This window comes from Pyxicephalus adspersus, chromosome 4 (genome assembly GCF_032062135.1).
Source record: "Pyxicephalus adspersus chromosome 4, UCB_Pads_2.0, whole genome shotgun sequence".
In the NCBI taxonomy this organism is placed as follows: domain Eukaryota; kingdom Metazoa; phylum Chordata; class Amphibia; order Anura; family Pyxicephalidae; genus Pyxicephalus; species Pyxicephalus adspersus.
The window spans coordinates 54,127,887-54,149,062 of record NC_092861.1 but is presented as its reverse complement, the minus strand read 5'-3'; the positions used below and the strand labels follow the sequence as shown (position 1 = coordinate 54,149,062).

The following is a 21,176-nucleotide window of genomic DNA, read 5'->3' as shown; positions in this document are numbered from 1 at the left end:
ATGAAATGAGACTTCCTACATTGGTGACATTGCTGCCCTTCTGTAAGGGGGACACGCTGCACACGATAAAAAGTAAGGGAGCACTTTATAATTTCAGTGCACAAACCAGAGAGGTATAACAGGAATTTTTACTGGTAACATAAACAAAAAATGGAACCCCGGGCTTAGACTATATACACACATTACATTTTTTGACTTTGAAAAGGATCTTTCACAATCCTTTCCAACAACAAAAGACCGAAAGATGCATGAATGAGGGCTGTACATACAGCGCCATTCTGCTTTATGGAAACACCCCGCTGTGCTCTCTACTTTTTACTTGTACTATGATCGGTCGTAATTCGTGGATCTGCAAGGACAGATCAACGAAAGACATTGGACGACTGCTGTACACACGAGAATCATCTGACGTGTGTATGTAGCCTTAGTAAAATGGTTTGACCAGGAGACTTGCAGACAGGTATGGGAAACTGTACTTTGCACAAATGTAGTTAACTTTTCAATGCTCCTTCACTTGCCTATTTTTTTGACTATATTTATGAAGCTATGGTGAACATGCACGTATAGGTAATCCTCTAGAGCAGTGTTTATCAACCAGAGGCTTCCAGGTGTTCCTTGAACGATGAACAATTACGCCTCTCAGGTCAGCTTAGGGGACACCAATGATCTTTTTGGCCAACAGTAAGGGTGGCTGTCTCAGGTTTTAAAACTTTCTGAGCATGCAAAGAAGGTCAGAAAAAAGCATGCACAATATGTCAATGTGAAGTCAGGTCTCCCCCCTATATATATCTGTTATGTGTAGGGGACAATATTAAATAAACATGAGTATTGCAAGGGGCAATAGATGCCATAAGTTCTGGAAATCTGGAAGGATCTATGGGTTCTGAAATAGCCAGTTTTCTTTAACAAGTACCCTTGTGCTCACCCTCCAGACTCTCTTCACAGACAATAACTAACATGACCAGTGGCATTGTTTCTAAAAAGTTTAACAGACTATTCCTTACAATTGTTAATAGCCTGATGTCCATGAAAATGAATGAAACCTAGATAAACTAAAATATTCTGCTGACAATCTCTGAAGTTATGATAATGAAATCACCATAGTCACTTGTTATCACCAACACCATGAGTAGCTAGTGGGACAAAAAGAATCTCCAGCTTCCATAACCACAACTTTCATCAGCAAAACTATCATTATCAGTTGCTGTTCAACCAGATTGCTCAATTATAAAATGTGTTTTATTGGCAGTAATTGATTTGCTGTTTTATAAATAGAGCCAACTGATTCTTTCTACATTTAGAAGCACAGAAATTGTGCAGAATGTGGATAATTGAGATACCAAGGCTAAAAGGTACTAAAATATTACATTTTATAACACAATACCATTATAAGTCACTTTAAAGTTTACCAATTTTTCAGTTCATTGGTGGAACAAATGTTTAAAGAGCTCATGTATGGGAAGGTTTAGGTACAGAAGCTGTGCTTTTAACCCAGAAAGCAGATGTGGGGCTTGTCATGTGCCATGATGTAGGATTGAGAATTTTCCGTTGTCTAGTTTAATGTCACCTTTCTGTTATGCTGCTACTGCAGTCAATGTACATTGTTTGTCACTTCCACCTTCCTGTTGCTAGGCTGAAGTGTCCCTCCCTTCTCTTTTCAGCCATTTTGTTATTGTCATCCATTGTGTGCTGTTAAGCTGCAGCAAACAATACCCTTTTTACCGGCTGTAATCCCATTATTACAAGATTTCATGTCTGAGGGAATAAAACTCATGTAGAATCTTCATTCATGCCTTTACTATCTGATATCGTCACTTGAGTGTGTAAATATGGTCCAGTACAGACATACATGGTAAGATTGTCTGAGGAGCCCACACTTGCAGCCTTGTGGGTCAGAAAAGTAAAAAAGGTGAGGGGACCGTCATATACCGCTGTAAATCAGTTTAGAGTTACATTACATTACACTATCTTAAGATGTTTTCTGTGTATCTCCATGTCTGAAGGTAGAAAGTCTGCACTAAGAGAGCCACAACTCCTAGCAGTACAAGGAGCAAGCATGGATATCAATCTGCAGCCTACTGAAACAGTTAGGCCCACTGCTAAGCCTACCTGGAGGATTAAGGAGAACTTTAAAAGGTAAACATGAACTTTCTTGTAATGTCTCAAGTTTATGGTAGAAAATGCTTTCATTTCACTTTCCTCCTAAAGCCTATAGGTGTGGCGTCATCACCAAGGGAGCTCTAGAGCAGCTTTGCAAAACATACAGTATTAGTGTTACATAGCTCGTATTTGAACGTGGCAGAAAAGGGATAAGGACAGTGGCACCATAAACATTCATTATAACATTTTTAAAAGGTAGGTTGTATAAATGTTAGTCTGAAAGGATGTTGAATTCAGCAGGTGAATTGTTGCAACCTCTTGTAACATGTCAGACTGTAGAAAGTTTGATAAAGCATATATTTCTATGAAATGTGTTACTTTAATAAGCTGCGGCAATTAACCTACTGAACACCTCATCCTTTCTGACCAACATATAAAGTACCTTCATTTTAAACTGTTAAGCCCTATGTTGTCCTTATTAAAAATAATACATTGTTTCTACATCTCTTGTAATGATATTAAATCAATATAACATCTCTAAACACCTTGTTTGGGATTCGCTTTTTTCATTATAAGGCAGTAGCACAGAAGCCATTCAGATAACTACAATTACAGTTACTTACATTTAAGCTCTTTTGGGCAGGGTCCTCTCTTCCTCCTGTGTCACCTTCGGTGTCTTTCTGTCATTTGCAACCCCTATTTAATGTACAGTGCTGCATATTATGTTGGTGCTATAAAAATACTGTTTAATAATAATAATTTATAGTCTACGAGGTTATTGGTGCAATTTGGTAGCAGCTGACGGAATTACACCAGTGGAATCTACTATCTGACTCTGCGTGAAAACACAGGAGCTCTGCAGGACACAGGACAGACAGCTACGGATCAGTACTGTCCTGGTTTGGATCTATAGTGTTATACAAGACAAAATAAAAATTGTATTACCATTTTCAAAAACCTTAATACACCAGATTTTTTGGAAGAGCTAAAAAGCTTCCAATATCCTAATTCAGAACATAAGAGTTCAGTATTGCAGTCTACAGAACGCATTAGGAGACTTATATCAGTTTATAGCCATAATCCAGCAGCGGGCCTGTGCCCTGCCTGGGAGCGACTGGAACAAAGCTTTGGCAGACCTGAGTTTTCCAAGATATGTAGCAAGGAAAGTTAGAAATTCCAGGAACTTTGTTTAGAGTTACTATTAACCAAGGCAGACAGTCATCTGCTGAGCTTTAGTTGCCCGGACACTACCTATGGGGTAAATCTAATTGACTCCAAGCTGCCATACAGTATCTAAGAGAAGTGGACTACACAAAGTCTCCTTCCCTCTATCTATTCTTCTGTGATTTTATCCAGAAAAAACAAATTGACTCTTTTGGTTTCTCCAATTTAGTTTGGCTTTTCGTTTCCCCCTAATAATCACTCACTAGGTATACTAGGTATACCAGCCCATGTTCTGGCTACAAGAAGCACAGGACCTGTGTCAGTGTGTTGCTGCTCATTTATTGTCCAATCAGCTGCCAGAAGGTAAACATAAATGAAAGTGGTGCTACCCTACCGACTGTGCTGTCTGGCAGAACTATAAAAATCACAAACATGGCCAAATGGAAACACAAATGTTTTGAGACAAGGATTAGTGGCTTACTGACACTGTACCTGTTAATATGATATCAGCTGCACCTTTCTACTGTACCCATAAAAACAGATTTCCTCCTCTGTCATGATCATTGTCACTGCAATAGCAGAATCTTCTTAAGGCTCTCCAAAACAACCTACAGAAAAAGCATGGGCCATGGTAATGTATCAAGCTCTATGCAATGACTCATTGAGTAGCTCTTTATTGGTGATTTATTAACACTGATATTATTCAAGAACATGCAGTCCTACCCTTGATGTGGTAATTATAAAATGCTATGGTTTAAACTCACATTCTAAAAAGTCTCCATTTAGCATCTGATGGGCCTAATGACGTGTGTCTAGTACAGATAGGAGCTTTACTTTGCCTAATGATGCTTTCGTTTTGTGGACCTACTGTATATAACATATATGTGTCAGCATAATCCTGAGTTGACACAGCTCTCTGGCACTTTAAAAAGCAAAATGGGAATTCAGACACTGTAACACCTATTTTTAATTATTAATTTTTTTATTTGTATTTCAAGTGTAAAATACAACCTAAATGCAATAATGATTTGTAGTTAGCTTTTAAAAGTCATTGCATATCATCTGTTTTAAAATGAAAATGTTCTTTAGCTCCAGTGGCACTTTTTTGGGTGTCTTTGAAGCCAGGTAAACCCAAGTGTGTATGTAGTCATCTCTTGTACTTCCTAGTGGCTGCATAATGCACACCATGACATGACTGTTTGAACTTAAGGATTCCAAGCTTTAGGCGTTTTCATCAAGCAGGTATGTGCAGACTTTGAGAAAAGAATAGATAACCCTTAGTCAGGACCCAGCCTCAGGCGGATTCGGAATTGGATAGGACACAACAAAGCATCTAAGCTCAGCAGACTTGACCATTGGCTGCCTGGCAGCTTCCCTGTGTAACTCGTAGTACTAGGGCATCAATGACTGTGAGCAATGTGACAGCAATTTGTTCACTTTAAAGCATTATGTGTTATGTTTTATTTGGGGGCCACTTGTGCATGGAAAATTATTACCTATAATAAAATGTGTTTATCGTCTGCGGAGATCTCGGTCTATCTTGGCGCGGAGACATGTAACTATGCAGCAACTATGTTCCCTACACACATCTGCATGTTCCTTTGGTGTCATTTTTTCAATGTGCTTTTTTTGTGCAATGTTTAGATTACTGTTGTGTCCCTGTACCAAGAAAATAAATCTTTCCAGGCACACCCACTTCAACTTAAACATGCTCCACTAAAGCTTGGTCATGTCCCCACAAATTGCCACCCCCCATACACACAACCGAAATCTCAAACTAAGTTGTCTTCAAATTTCACTGGTATGTTTATAATTTGCCTTACTATTACACAGTTCAACAAAAATTTTTTTTTCACTTGCCAAGGATTTTTTTAAATATAATTAGTGTATTTCAGGTCTGCTGAATGCAGAAATGACATCAGTTTCATTGAATTGTCTCTAGTTCTTGTGATACAATCACAATAGACAATTTTACCTTTTATCTTTTTATCTTTATTTACACCAATGTTTTGCATTTTATATAATAAATGTGACATTATTTTCATCAAACTTTCATTTGCCTTCTTTTTATTCATACATTTTCTTTTTTACAGAAATATGAGTTCTTCAAGAAGGAGTTGTTTAAATGACTCTAATGTATTTTGCTACAATTGTGGTGAAAATTATCAGCAAAAACAGAGAAGAAACATTACAGAATTTGTAAAACAAGCATATCTTGCATATTTTGGTAATAAACTGGGGGACCAAGAAAAGTATTGGGCTCCCTATATGGTATGCAAAACTTGTGTCGAGTGTCTACGTCAGTGAAAAAATGGAGAAACTGAAAAGTTTGAAATTTGGTGTACCTATGGTATGGCGAGAGCCCAAAAATCATCATAATGATTGTTATTTTTGTGCTGTGAATGTAAACGGTTTCAATTGTTACAAGAAAAACAAGTGGGAGTACCCTGATTTGGAATCAGCAAGACGACCTGTGCCGCATGGTGCTGATGTTCCCATACCAGTGATCAGTACACTCCCTGATATTCCTGTATCTGACATGGAGAATATACAGGGTTTGGGGTGTAATCCAGGAGTAAGCAGTGGAAGTGAATATGAAGGAAGTGTTTCATCAAACCAGCAGTTTTCCCAAGAAGAGCTTAATGATTTAATACTTGATCTGTCTGTCAAAACAAGCATCTGAACTTTTAGTATCCAGGCTAAAAGAAAAGAACTGTCTGAGACCAGAAGTTAAAATAATGGTTTATAATTCCAATTGGTCACTCAACAAAACTTAAAGAAGAAAATGGTTTTACAAAAGCTTTGCTATCATGAACACCAATGTTCCATATGTGTTGATTTAAAAATGGTGAACTTCCTACTTGGACAGCAAAGTGGATACACAAAGTATCCTCCAAAGGAAAACAAGGTGCAGTGAACATCATTAACGAGCCAATGGTTGACAAAGAAAAAATCATTCTCCCTACACTACACATAAATTTGAGATTAATGAGGCAATTTGTTAGAGCTCTGAACAAGGACAGTGATTGCTTCAAATACATTTGTAGATTCTTCCCTGGATTGAGTATTGAAAAATAAAAAGCACGAATCTTTGATGGACCCCAGATTCGAAAACGGAAAAATGATACAAATTTCACAAGTTACATGACTGATACTGAAGCTTCTGCCTAGCACAGCTATGTCATGTTTGTCAAGAACTCCATGGGTAACCATAAAGCACAAAATTATGAAGAACTGGTACAAAATTTGCTACTATGAGCATAATGGAACACTATGTCAATAGCCGTTTGAAAAGATTTCCAGAAAACCTTGGCAATTTCAATGAGGAACAAGGGGAGAGGTTGCATCAAGATATAAAGGTGATGGAAGAAAGGTATCAGGGCAGATGGGATAGACACATGATGGCAGACTACTGCTGGAGCCTTCAACATGATTGTCCTGATCATCAGCATAAAAAGAAATCGTACAAACTGAGTATTTTAATGACTTCTTTGTGATTAGTTCTGTAAATATACTGAATATAGAATATATTGACATTAGGTATTTCAGAAATAAATTTTGTATTTTGTTTTAATTCCTGAATTTTCATGTTTCATTAGTTTTCTATGAGGTTAATATTGGGGTCATTGTTTCAAAAACTAGAGCCAATCTAGCAAAAACCAATACCATATTTGGAATCTGTGCATCAAACATAACCCAAAATGACTTTAAACTGTTTGGCAAGAAAATGTTTATTGACCAGTGTTATAGTTGTAGATATTATCTATGTACATAGTTCAACATCCACTGACCCTAAAGTCACAGGAATGAAACTCACACCTGTGATTATTTTAGGAATAAAAAATGCTTTATTTGTATTTCTTAGTCACCTCTCCCCTTCCAACTTTTTTCTTTCTCCTGTCTGTGATCAGAACATCAAGTAGCAGGTGCTGTTTACTCATTCAGTGTTACACTGACATGCCTATGTGTAAGGCAGCAGTTCATAACATGGCTGGAAGTGCTCTTCCTTCCCTTGTTGTATGTAAAAATAGGTGTTGATTGGAGTTTGGCTTTAAATACAACCCAACGCTGGAAATTAATCTAGTGGATTAAAAACATTGAAAAGTACTGTCTGGAAAAGCTGACACTAAAATTGGACTTGGAATGAATGGAAAAAATAGTGTTGGGAGTAGGAGGATACTGGTTCCATGACTTTTAGAGGAGCCATAAGTTTGTTTGAAGATCCTTGATATAAGATAACTAGAGCTGCATGTTCTTTGTCTAGCATGTTAATCTTTTTTGCTTACACTAGAAATACTAGGTGTGCACCAATTTTATTTTTGGTTTACAGCACAAATTAGTTAAACTGGATACATATGTATTGCTGTGCACTATCAAAGGTCATTTATTGTTTGCTCAAAGTTTGAAGAGGTTTGCCATGTCCAATTTGAATGCCTTTCATCTCAATAATTATTTTTTTTGCCTCTTGTCATAATAGATTGTAACCTATATAAAAAATACCGATTGAGGTAGCTAAAGGACAAATACTGTAATTACCAGCAGTCTCAGGCTCAACAGCAGATTTTTTGAACTGGCGTTGTCTGGGGTGGCAATTTCTAAAGGACACAGAAAAGTACTTGAAAAAAATACTACCAAGGTTTGATGATGTACTATTTTTTATTAAATTATGAAATTTTAAGAATATTAGTTATTTTTATATTTTTCTCTCTATTTTGAGTTCCTGTGTTTCCTATGCAATGAAGGAAGATCAAGGCTTGTCAGAGGAGTGATAAGGTGCTACACATAGCTGAACAGTTACCTGCCTCAGTCCTTTTGTCAGGAGCCCTAGGACCATGATGACAGCAGAAGCCTAATTCTTGATTGGATTTAAGCAATAAAATGACTCAATGGGTTCGGGTCAGTCTGGAGGAGTGGGAGTTTCTAGGCAAAGTGCATTTGGAGATTACTAGGTAACATGCATGCACATGTGATGCTTGGCCTGTATTCCGGAAAGAACTAAAATCCACAGGGTGGACCAGGGCAGTAAAGACTACATCATAGAATGTGCATTGCCCTGTTGTAAACTACAGCACCCGGCAACGCATACCCACCTGCTTTGCTGTATTTTTGATGCTCCCCTCATTCACCACACTGAATGTGACAGCAAACAAAAACAGACAAATATGTTTGCAGCACTACATCACATACGGTGAGAACACCAGACATTGCTATCTATGTTATTATCTATATATTGCTATGCTATCTCAGACGTCTTTGCATATCATAGTCATGCTTTATGTCAACAACCCAATTTTATTTATTGTATTATAGTATAATGAATTTTCAGCAAGCACATATTTTTTTCAATCTTTGTTTTACATTTTAAATGCTTGCAATGACATGTTCAGTACATTAAATATTGTATTTAATAGAGATTTTTAGATTTACCACTAGAGGGAGTTCTGCAGTTACCAACTCCCCTTTACCAACTGTTGATGCAATTACCCCTAAAGGGGGTGTACATCAGGCCAGACCACTCACATCCTGACTTAAAAAATAGTAAAAGGAATTAGGTCATCTTATATTGGCCAGTTTTACCTGTTTTTACCACATTTTTTCTGATGACGTCATACATTTCTTTTTTTGTGTTAGAAAAACAAATACATAAAACTATGTACCTGGGAATTAGTGTGCGCTATGTGCATATTCATTCACTTCTTGCAGATATTTACTTGAGCAGTGTAAAATAATAAGACAGCCCAGCTTTGCCTGCTGAAAGAAAGTAATATTTAGATACTGATGAAGGAGATAAAGGCTGCTGTCTAAGTTCAGGTACAATTTCAGTGCCCATGAGCCTGGATCATTTGTAGCTTTTGTCCTTGTGTATGTTGGTTTTGTTCCAAACATTCCTCTGTCTTGCTGTGGCAGCACATTTCGATGTAAGTGACATCCTCTATTCACTGATACAATTTTTGAATACATAAAAAACACTAATATGAACATTAATGTGATACTGTACTACTAATAATTCATTGTATCCCTAGAGGCATTATCAGCCCGTCCTTGTTACTATTTCTGGATGAAATACCGGTCCTAACATTCACCTCAGAGTAAGTGATCTTTTAATAGAATTTTTTATTACTTACAATATATATCTCACATATATTACCCACACACATACCTTAATTTCCATACATCATACACACACAATAATTATAATATGTTACTATTTATATGTACAGTTTATAGACTCACCATATGCACCAATACATCTTTTTAATCTATTGTTTAAACTAGAGATTAGGTAAATCACTTGTGATGTGTATAACTAATATATACTTGAGATTCATTATTGATCATTTATATACTTCCATATACATTATCTGATTATTGAATACATATATATATATATATATATATATATATCTGAATGTATTGTAGACTCTTACAGTCTGTGTATGAACAACCTCTAGCTTACTCTATTTATGAAGGTAAAGGTTAAATTGCTGTGATTTACCTTCCTACTCCAGGGAAGCAAGAAACTTTAACCAAGTGTGGAGTTTAGTGACATAGCTGTCTGCTAAACTCTCATTGATCCTGCATGATTAAAGTCCTCTGAGTTTGCCTATGTACATATAACAACAAATCATGTGCACCCATTTCACTTTTTTCTGTTTTATGCACTGTACTTTGTTGAGTACTGGCTAGTTCTGGCTGGGTGTCTGTTCCCATTCTTCACTCTTGTGTGGCTGTCTCTGCAAACTGAATTATTAATGTGTGTCTCTGCAGCCAATCATTGTAAAGAGGAACAGGACAGGTGAGCAGGGTGAAGAGATCTGAGGCCCATGCATTAAGCAAAAAGATAAGCCAAAGCAGTGTTTCTCAGAAAGGGTTTAGTGAAAAACCCAGGGGTTCCTTAGGAAATTATCAATTTGGACCTTTCAGGTCAATTTAACTGACACCAATGATCTCTTTACCTATCTGTAAGGATTAAAATGTTGTCCAGCAAAGTAAGAAGCATTCTTCCTACTGACCACCACACTAATGTACTATGAACTATAGTAATTAGGACCTGAACTTTACTTAAAGGGTTCCACTATGTTAACCTCCCTAGCGGTAATAACGAATGTGACTCGGGGTGGATTTTACATGCAAAAAGCGGTAATCCCGAGTCACACTCAGGGTCGCTTTTATCAAAAAAAAAGTTACCTTGCTCCTTCGCTGTCCCCCGGCATCCTGCTGGTCCCCATAGGTCCTGGGGAAAAGTCCTGCTCCCGCAATCTCCAGCCACGAAGTGCAGTCATGAGATCTAGGGGGTTTCCGGGTGACTTCTGTACATGCGTCTGTGCAGGTGGGAGGATCAGTGGGAAATTCATTGGCTTCAATACAAAATAGCTGTTTCAAGTCCAATACAAAGAAATATATTATATATATCTCCCTGTTATCCGTGACAGTTATGCCTAAGAATTACAGCCTACAATGAAAAATAAATTTCCATGCAAAAAATTGTACCACTTTTTGCAAATTTTGAATGGAATTATACCGCTAGGGAAGTTAAAAAAGGTCAGGAAACACTGATCCAGAGGAAAGTCATAAAATAAGCTGGGTCAACCCAGAGCATCTAATGTCACAGATCAGGTCAGGTAGAGAAACAGCTGAATGCCACTCAGCAAAAAAAAAAAGCAGTAGGATGCTGGACCATAAGTAGCCTGCTTGGTGCCAGTTCAGTGTGTGTGTTGTTAGTACATGATTTTTTTTATAAATGAAAGGACAATTGTTTGTTTGAAATTCAGATGAAATTATAAGGTGGAGAGGGAGACATTCCCTGTCCCTTTTTGCAGTAATGACTTGTCTGATCATAAATGTTTAAAAGTGGAACTTTTGTTCCACTTGCTGACTTCAATATGCTTTAAAGCACCCCATTTTAGAAATGATTAACGTGTTATATATCACAAAGTAAAGCATGTGCATTAATGAAATGCATTGAAAGAGACAGATGTGAGTGAGTCCTTAGAGTGCACAGTATTTTCCAAGGGGTTTTCCTCCACTCCCTAAGCTAATAGTTACAAAATGCACAAAAAAGTTTGCTTAATTGGCTGATATTTATTGTAATTGCAGAACCCGCTTGTTTTCCAACTATTTTATAGATGCTGAGAATAAGTGTGTATACAGAGTAAAAACCTGTAAAAAAATTGGCATAAAATACTTAGTATGTCTCATCTGCCACAAAGTACAATCAAGCAATGTTTTAGCTTTCCTTTAATTAGTTTTTTGTCTCTATATTTATAATAAATCCTAAATTCTTCAGTTACAACTACAGTTTTTCTCATAAACTACTAAACTACAGTTTTACTCCTAACTTTTCATAGGCTGGCAGAATTTGTTAAATATTGGCCATTACTTGGAAAATATGACTAATAATTGCAAAAAATGTTCATTTTATTTAGGGAGTTGCTCAAACAAAGCAATTAGTTATCATGAAATGATGTGTGGCCATTTGTAAACATAATGATAAGTGAAATCAGCCAAATGGATCTGATCAAAAGTTTACACACCCCTGACAGTTGGGGCTGATAATATATACACAAGTTGACAAGTTAAGGAAGTTAAGGCAAAGTGTCCAGAACTGTAACTTGGTGGTAATCAATGGTATTCAATCGCAGTGAAAAAATAGTCAATTTACATTCATTCAGAGCCAAATTTATTTTGCTGAAAACCGAATCATAGAGAATGCAAAACTGTCAATGTAGCTACAATATGTTGCTGAATTGTACAAATTGGCGAAAGGATTTAAAAGAAATATACAGAGTTTTGAAAATACCTGTCAAGAGGCACAGAAAACCCCATAAGCCACTTCAGCTGAAATACAGACTTCTCTACAAACAAGTGGTGTTGTTGTGTAAAGGTGAACTGTAAGGAGGTGCTTGAACAAAAGTGTCTGCATGGTCCAGTTACAAGAAAACCGCCAATTACAATTGATAGCAATTGTAGGAAATTCTGGGAGGCAACCTGCAATAATTCATGCAGGAGCTAAGCATGGGTCCTGCTTGCACCTTCCAGCTTGCAGTGACCCAAAACACAAGGTCAAATGAATCTTTCTGTGGTTGAGAAAAGTGAACTCAATATCACTAAACCAGTTTGGGAAAAATCTGACATGTGCATTTTATACAAGACCACAAAATAATATATGGGACCTGGAGGCTTTTGGGCACCTGCTACCTGGACAAAAAATGGGCCTCATCCACAACTTTTACAAAGGACTTCATACCATCATCATCATTTTGATGCTGAAAGGAACAATACAGCGAATTAAGGACTACGGGTATGCAAGCTTAGAAAAAAAAAACATCTCATTATTTTCTTTACTGCTATGTTTTGTTTGATGATTGTGTTATTTGTTATGTAATGCCTTACAGCTTAGTTTGGATCAAATTAAAAGTGAATCAAATGTCTGATCACTTACATTTTCTTTGAAGACTGGTACTCATCCTACAGATTATACCAAGGTATGTCAATTTAAAACTTTATTTAGGGAATGTAAGGTAACTGAAGAGGATGCACTGGTAGTGGCAGTAGATTTCTACTCAATAAAGAAATTACATTCCTGATAGTGTGATAGTGTTTTCTTTATATCTTCAGACTTATATAACTACAGGTCAGTAATGTGCTTTGTCCCTAACCTATCAAGTTTAAGAAATTTTACCACCACATTATATGCTGCATTCCGTACTGTGCATTAGGGTACATTGCCAACAAGGTATGTTGGGGTGCCATTCAGAATAAATTGGATCTCAGCACACTGACAATTGTTGCATACCATATGGTGTGATAACAGATGCAGTACCACACCACACAGATACAAAAACCCAGCCTTAACTAGCAATAAAAGTGATTTAAAACATCCTTACTCACATCTCTAGCTGCTTTAATATGCATTTATATATTGTTTAAGATCCTTAGAGGTCACAAAAAAGATCCTGAAGTTAGGGTTTCTAACAACCTAAAAACACCTTCTGTTTTTTTACATTAAAGGGCTGACAGCCTGCCATGATTTGCTCTTTATAAAAAAAAAAAAATAAAGGTTTCAATGCTTGTGTTATAGATTTTTAAACTACATTTCTCCATGCTTATATTTACAGAGATTAACGAGGCTTGGTTTGAAGTGTGTTTACTGTTTAATCAGAATTATTATTACTTTATTATGTATGTATTATAATACTCATATAAGTTTATTTTTAGGGTTGGAGTCTAAGCAGCACAAAGTTATTTTACATCGTAGTGATGGATAAAGTCAGGTTAGCTGGACACAAAACCTCTCCCTTTGTATTGATATGACTGTGTTTGACAGGTATAGACTTGTTCCACACAGATAATTTAACATCAATATTTTTACATGTCAAAATTTCACAAAAAATATTGATGCTACCATCATAGGAGTAACGACCTTTGCAGTCTATCAGTGGCTCCTCAGCAACAGAGATCTCTGTTTCCAATATCTTCATACTTTTAAAAGATGGTCTCTGAATAACATTTCCAGTTAGGGTACAGTTAAATTCCCGTGTTTTTACATGCTTCACCAATTTTCCATGAAGATGTGGCGGCCCCTCACACACTATGTCTGAAAGCTGAGTCAGTTCTTGATTTTCAATAATCCAGTTTCTAAAATGCATTAATAGACAGCTACACCACCAGCGATTCTTTTGAAGGTTCAGTGATATCAGGTTGTATAATCCATCAAAAATACCTTCTGGAAGCATGGTCAGCCTGTTGTTCTGTAGAGTGATGACAGCTAGATTAGTTAAATTTTTAAATGTATTTTCTTCAATGATGCGTAGTTGGTTGTGGTCAAGATAAAGGTGGGTAAGGGACTCAAGACCAACAAAAGCTGTGTTGTGTAACTTTTCAATTTTGTTTTTAGACAAAACTAAAGTTTCCAGTTTGTCTAAGCTTGAAAAAATATGTCCAGGAATATGTTTCAGTTGGTTCCCACCTATTGATAGGTGTATTAGGTTTTGTAACCCATTAAAAATTCCAGAAGTGAGAAAATCAATCTGGTTTCTTTCAACAGTCAACCATTTTAGGTTGAGCAATGTGGAAAATGCATTAGAAGATATGCGTGTTATTAGGTTGGAACCAAGAGTTAGCTTCCTTAGGGATGTGAGTTTACTAAAGGTAGAACTGTAAATCTCTCTTAAACGGTTGCCACTTAGTGTTAGCTCAGTAAGGTTTGTTAACATATCAAAGATACCTTTATTGCAATCGGTTAGATGGTTGTTGTTTAGATGGAGAATGCGGAGGTTTAAAAGGGGATTAAAATGATCGGTAGACAATATTTCAATTTCATTAGAACCAAGATTAAGTTCTTGAAGGTTGACCAATGGATTGAACATTGAGGTACAAATGTATGATATATTGTTTCCTTGTAATGAAAGTATCTCTAGCTGTGTGGTCTTGTCAAATAATCCACAGGGAAGAAATTTGATGGCATTGTGGGTGATGGAAAGTTTTTGCAGTTCCGTGAGTTCACCTAACATGCCAGCTGCCAGCTCTGAGAGAGGATTAGCTGAAATTTCCAAGTCTTTTAAATGAATCAGCCCATGAAATGCATTTGGGTTGATGCTTTGGATATAGTTGCTAACAAAAATGATCTTTTTTAATTGCCCATATCTTTCAAAGGATGCATTTGTCAAGTTATGGATGTATGTTTCCCAAAACACAAGATCTATGACATTGGTGGGAATATCCAAGGGGATTTCCTCAATTGCATCACCAGAGCAGAAAACTTTAACTTCATTGAAGCAGTTACACTGGGATGGACAACTCCATGCAAACTGTGAGAAGGTGACGAGCGATCCGCAGAGAAAGAGGAGTTTTGCCAGCATGCTTTTTATCTAAAAGAGATGCACAGGTAGTTATTATCATATAATAAGGTAGTCATGTGCCTAATTATTATTATTAATATTAATAAACAGTATTTATATTGCACCAATATAGTATGCTGTACATTAAATAGGGGTTGCAAATGACAGTTAATTTATTGTAACTAAATCCACATACATTTTACACTAGTTTTACAAACTTCTGTTTATTTTCTGTAAACAATTTTAGTTTATTATTAGTATTTTTATATAGCACCATCATAGCACTGTACAAAGTCCATAGTCATGTCACTAACTGTCCCTCAAAGGAGCTCACAATCTAATGTCCCTACTATAGTTATATGTCATTAATGTAGTCTAAGGTCAATTTAGGGGGAAGCCAATTAACCTAACTGCATGTTTTTGGGATGTGGGAGGAAACCCGAGTACCCAGAGGAAACCCACGCAGACACGGGGAGAACCTGCAAACTCCATGCAGATAGTGTCCTGGCTGGGATTCAAACCTAGGACCTAGTGCTGCAAAGGCCGGAGTGCTAACCCCTGAGCCACCATTGGATATTACACAAAAAATCTGCATTCTGTGTTTCTTATGAAATACTGCCACCAATGTTGAGGAGGGAAAGTATAATTATAATTCCACTGACATCAGTGCTGGGGGTTAATATTGCTGCAACTGAAATCAGTGATGGGATTTGTTATTGTGTCCACTGGCACTAATTCTGGTGGTTAATATTGCATCCACTGGCACCTATTTTAGGGGGTAATTATTATGGTAATTGCCACCAGTGCTGGGGGGTTGCTACTGCAGCCACTAACAATAATGATGGTCTTCTGCGTTCATTGCAGAATGTTGAAAAAATCCAATTGTCATAACTGTTGAGGTGTACTACAGTGCTGCCAAACTGCCTGACGCAATACACAATAAAACACAAAAACATGCTGCTCCTGTGCGGTGTTCTGATTGTGTTGGGGACTGCACTTGGGGCTCTTTTTAATTTTCAAGTTGACCCCCACTGATATAAATAGTTAAAGGCTTTGTGAACCAACCCAAATAATGACACTTTAAGTCCCCTGGTGCTTAGACTGTTGTCCTGTGAGCTGGAAAAGCCGTCTGCAGGATACATAACATATAGGTTTAATATCTTTTCTGCTTACAACATTTGTGCACAAATAAAGTAATTATCCTTGTACTGAAGAATTGTAACTTTTGTGAAAGGATGGTAGCCTCTCCGTTCATAGAGATAAGTTTGCATATTTTACTATACTATGTTTTTTTATCTCATATTTAATTTAGTAATAATGCCTTTTCTAATAGAGTACAAAAGAATAAGCAAAATATTCTGGTAATTTGTGCCTAAAAAGCAGAACAAAACAAATGGCAAAAAATACAGGTCATTAGATCTCAAATGTCAAGCCTCACAAATGTGGAGTGCAGGAGACCAGACCACTTTATAACATGCTGTTCCCCCAATGTCTGGAAATGTTCTTTTTAGTAACAACTTTTCTGGCAGGTCTCAGCGTTAAAAAGTTGTGCAGTTGTGCATAGACTGCTGTCTATTTATTGTTAAATGATCATCAAACAATTAGAGCAGAGATCTAAATGTCATACTTACTGACTGACTTATTGGAAATCCTAATGTTCCCCCAGTTTGAGCTCATATTAGAGCACAAATATTTGCATGGTTGCAGGATATCTGGTAGTCTATGTATCACAATTGAGTAAAGGCATTACAGCCTTTGGATAGATTCCACTGCCTTCCTATATCTAGGAGACTTCACTATTTGTAGGATTGCCTGCTATGGGTTAAGAAATGATAAAGGAAGGACCAATTTGGCAACACCATAATCTGCCCTTTCAAAGAAATCTCTGATATTTCTAAAGTTCAACACTCGGTAATGAAATGTCTGCTCAATTATTGCTTTAAAAGTATTTACATTCATCAGAACATCAAGCTTTTAAACTGAATAGAGGATTCCAGAAAGTTAAAAATGAAAAGCGGATAAATCAAATATAGTGCAGGTGGACTGGGATGAACTAAGCGAGGCAATATAATTACCAAATTTAGATAAACTTTATGTACAAAAGTATTCACTATTTTTGAAGACTGGGTAAACATCAGATTGTTTAGGACTTCATTAGGAATCATTGAAAAATCCTGCAAATTACTGAAATTACTAGAACATGTTGCACAAAGTGTTACACAACATTTTTGTTTCTTAAATTTACGTTGTTTTACCAATTCCTTAAGTAAATTAGCAACCAACATTAGCACCAACATTTTAGAGTTTAAATATTATCTTAACAGAAAAATAAACTTGTAAACCATACAGGACAGTAAACCTTTAAAGCAGTTACAAATGTTAATTTATTAAAGAAAAATCATCTACTAAATTAAAAAAAAGTATAACTTTCAAGAAACTTACCATTTTTGGTGCAATGTGTGTAACATACATCCAGTTTACTGATCACTAAAGCTAAAAAAATGACTCATTTATTATCATGGAACAATGAGTATATATCACCAGGATCTGAACAAGCAGTTTTTTGAGGGGTGGGAAAAGTTTTTTGTATTCTTATCATAACGTCAAAACAACCCCTGAAAAAAGTTACTGTGTGTTCTTGCTGACTGATTTATAGGACAGTTTAACCCATTGGTGTTTGTGAACACTGAACAGAATGTAAACAGCAAACCTAACATTAGTTAAAATATAGGATACAAAAGTTGACTATAAAATACTCTGTTCTAATAGCACAAGGCAAAGAGATGCTTTTTTTAAACCACTCAAAAACAAAATGTTGATGATGTTATCATATGACTTGATAAATCAGACAAGACATTAGCAACGAATATCAGGAACTATCCTATAAGTTGTTACCTAGATGGTATAGAATTACCTTGGTTCTTTCCAAAATCTATCCATATGCCTTCCCTATATATTGGCAATGCCACCAAGAAAAGCTTATCATGCTCGGGCATGCGCAGAATGAGCACCCAAGAGCCTCCCCGGATGCCTGACGTAGGTATCCCAAGAGGCTTTGCGCTCCTATTTATTCTGGATCGCCTAGGCCAGGGGTCTGCAACCTGCGGCTCTTCAGCCTCCTTGTTGTGGCTCCCTTTTAAAAAATATTAAAACTTTTAAAAGTTTATAAACTGTGTTATGTTTTGCGGCTCCAGACTATTTTTCTTTAGTGGAAGAGGAGGCACAATGGCTCTTTTGATAGTAAAGGTTGCTGACCCCTGGCCTAGGCCAACAAGAATAAGGGGACAGTGCTGCACCTTTTTTATTTTTTATTTATTTATTTATTTTTTTAAAAAAAGGGTGCTGCACCTAAAAAAAAAAAATTACCTGACATACACAAGGGTTGTCTACCCTTTTATGTAAGGTGAAAATTCTGAGTTTAGGTATGCTTTAAGGACTGAGCTCTTTCTGCAAGCCATTGTAACTCTTTAATAACTAAAACAAACTCTGTTGTTTCTTTTTGCATATCACAATGGACAGTTGGCTCCAGAAGTTAATGAATGTCTAGGCTCCATAAAGATTTTTTTTTCTTTGTTTGTGATAAACTCACAGTGAGGATTTTATACAGTAACTGACACCATGCTGCCTAATAATATGTTGGGACAAAAATCTGTTCTAATTGGATTTATTAAAATAATGTACCTGTTCCCACTTACCTACAAATTCAACTAAAGAACAACCCTACAGTCCCTATCTCGTATGTAACCTGGGGACTACCTGTGTTTTTAGACCTCTATGCAGAGTGACTGAGAAAATTTACAACACTGCCATGCATTCTCCAACCTGAGCTCAGAATGAAGCTGTCTGCCATTTAACCCTGAGAACTGAGGAATCTTCCAGCAGATTTTTATTAATGTCCTAGTGAAGTTCTGAATCAAACGCATTTATTGAGAGTGTTTTTGCTGAATAAGGCCAGTGTAAAGGTTTAGAAAATATGTATAGAACTAACTAACTACAAGTAGGTTAAGATATACATGTCCATAAAGTTCATTGTCTTGCATATTGTAGCATTTTCAGTTCAGAAGAAGGAAAATCATATTGCCTTTGGCATATGATTTACACGATTTACTTCCAAGTAGTATTCAGTAAAGTGTGATCTAGCAGAAAAGCCCTAAAACTCTCTTTAATTATACTTTTCCAAAGAAAATACATTATAAAATTATCTTATGTGAAAATCAGCCATCAACTGGTTTCTGTCTAAACTTTATCAAACACTATGAGAAAGTGTGCAAGGGACTAATCTTCTGTGGAGACACTTCCTGTTGTGCATAATAATGATCTCTGGATGAACTGCATACACAGCATCACAGAAATCAGCTGACAATGATACTGCACTGTTTTCTGGGAATGCTATCTCAGAGAGGTGACACGAAGGCAGGCGACGAGTCTTAAAATGCAACTAAGCTTAGGACTTTAAATACATTTTGTAGACAAATTTTTCATGAAGTATAAAGTGACACTGAACAAAAGCACAAAAATACAAATAATACAAATACTTTAGGTCTAATGTATCAAAGTTCTCCAAGACTGGAGAAGATAAATTGTCATGGGCAAACCTGGAAGACAAGCAATGCTGGAAAGTCTAAATGTCTTAGAACAGTGAATAGGAAACACAACCATAATGGATTAGCAATGCTAACATGTGGATAGAACTCAGTGGATAAAAGAAAAATGTAACAAATGTATCAGAATATTACTGTGCTAGAAAGTGTGTTACAGAGTAACATTTATCATGTCATTGTAGGATAACCTGTAAAAAAAAAAACTAGGTAAATAAACACAAATACTCAATAAATTATTTACCATTATTATTTTTTTTTTTAACACTTTTTTTACATTTTTTTCATCTGAAGTCTTGCCGTCAAATTTTGTATTTTTTCATGACAGGTCTATCCGAATTCGAACAGCCATATTCGGGTCCAATATAAGGAGAACCCGAATTCAAACACCAACACTACTCCTCAGGGGGTGATTGTTTTGATCATTAATATATTTCATTTTTTTTCAGGCATTTAACAAGGCTAACATAGAAATTGTTAACAAAGTCAGACAAATAGCTTTAATAACAGTACAATAATTTCGATCAGCCCAGTGTGGTGCATGAAAAACCTTCCTGAAAAACCTTCATACATATTAATATTCAAAATAACTCCTGAGCAGCTTACAAGCCCAGAATCAGGTCCAGACAAGACCAGACCAAACCAGACAAGACAGTAGGGAAAAAGGAAGGGAAGGAATAGTGGCGAGGGGACCAAACATTTTCTCAAATAATATCTGCATTAGCTATCTTTTGTAGAGAATCTATATACTTTCCAGGATCACCAGATCTTGTCAAATTTCTCTATTGTATTTTTAAGTACATGCGTCATTTTGTCATTGACCATAATCCAATCCATTTTGAAAAAAGAATGGACCTAGCATTATTGTATTAGAATACCATGACTTAGCAAAGAGTGATCCTGGCTGCCAGCAGGATCAGGTTCAATAGTTTCATGGAAGACTTGGGAGCCACCAGATCACATCTGCTAAACAAAGCAGCCTCCGCAGAACTCTGTACATCCCTTTCCAGGACCTTGGAAATAATAACAAATATCTCCGTCCAGTAGTCCTGGGTGACTGGGCATGACCACCACATATGTAGCACTGTGCTCCTAGCATCATAACCTCTAAAATTTCAAAGGGGAAGCTGAAGGGTAACATTTAGTCTCTCTGGTACCAGATACCACCTTAATAACACCTTATAGATAGCCTTCACCAGGGCGGAATTGAGCAAAGTTTTGGAACGCGAATAGGCCAATTCACTCCAATCATTCCTGGATAAGGACATTCCCAAATCCTCCTTCCATGAACACATATTTCAGTTTATGCGATGTAGTCATCAATATAGTATAGATTAGTGAAATTTGACCTCGTGTCAGCCAGGGATCTGCATGAGCTTTCAAATGTAGTAGGTCGGATTGGGCGAGGAGCTAACCGAATTTTGGAGCTAACGAAAGACTGAATTTGCTGAGAGAAAAAATATTCATGACTTGG

The 21,176-nt window shown here is 36.6% G+C and overlaps 1 protein-coding gene and 1 long non-coding RNA gene across 2 annotated transcripts; both read right to left on the bottom strand.

Moving 5' to 3' along the window:
- Positions 1–4,375: 4,375 nt before the first annotated feature.
- Positions 4,376–10,615, bottom strand: LOC140328535 (uncharacterized). Its single transcript, XR_011920304.1, has 3 exons — positions 10,453–10,615; positions 8,922–9,012; positions 4,376–4,517 (listed from the first exon to the last, which is right to left on the bottom strand). It is a non-coding gene; the product is annotated as an uncharacterized lncRNA (long non-coding RNA).
- Positions 10,616–11,921: 1,306 nt separating this feature from the next.
- Positions 11,922–17,669, bottom strand: LOC140328534 (uncharacterized). Its single transcript, XM_072408213.1, has 2 exons — positions 17,547–17,669; positions 11,922–15,134 (listed from the first exon to the last, which is right to left on the bottom strand). The coding sequence occupies exons 1-2, from the start codon at positions 17,574–17,576 to the stop codon at positions 13,512–13,514; spliced, it is 1,653 nt and encodes a 550-aa protein (XP_072264314.1). The 5' UTR covers positions 17,577–17,669; the 3' UTR covers positions 11,922–13,511.
- Positions 17,670–21,176: the final 3,507 nt, after the last annotated feature.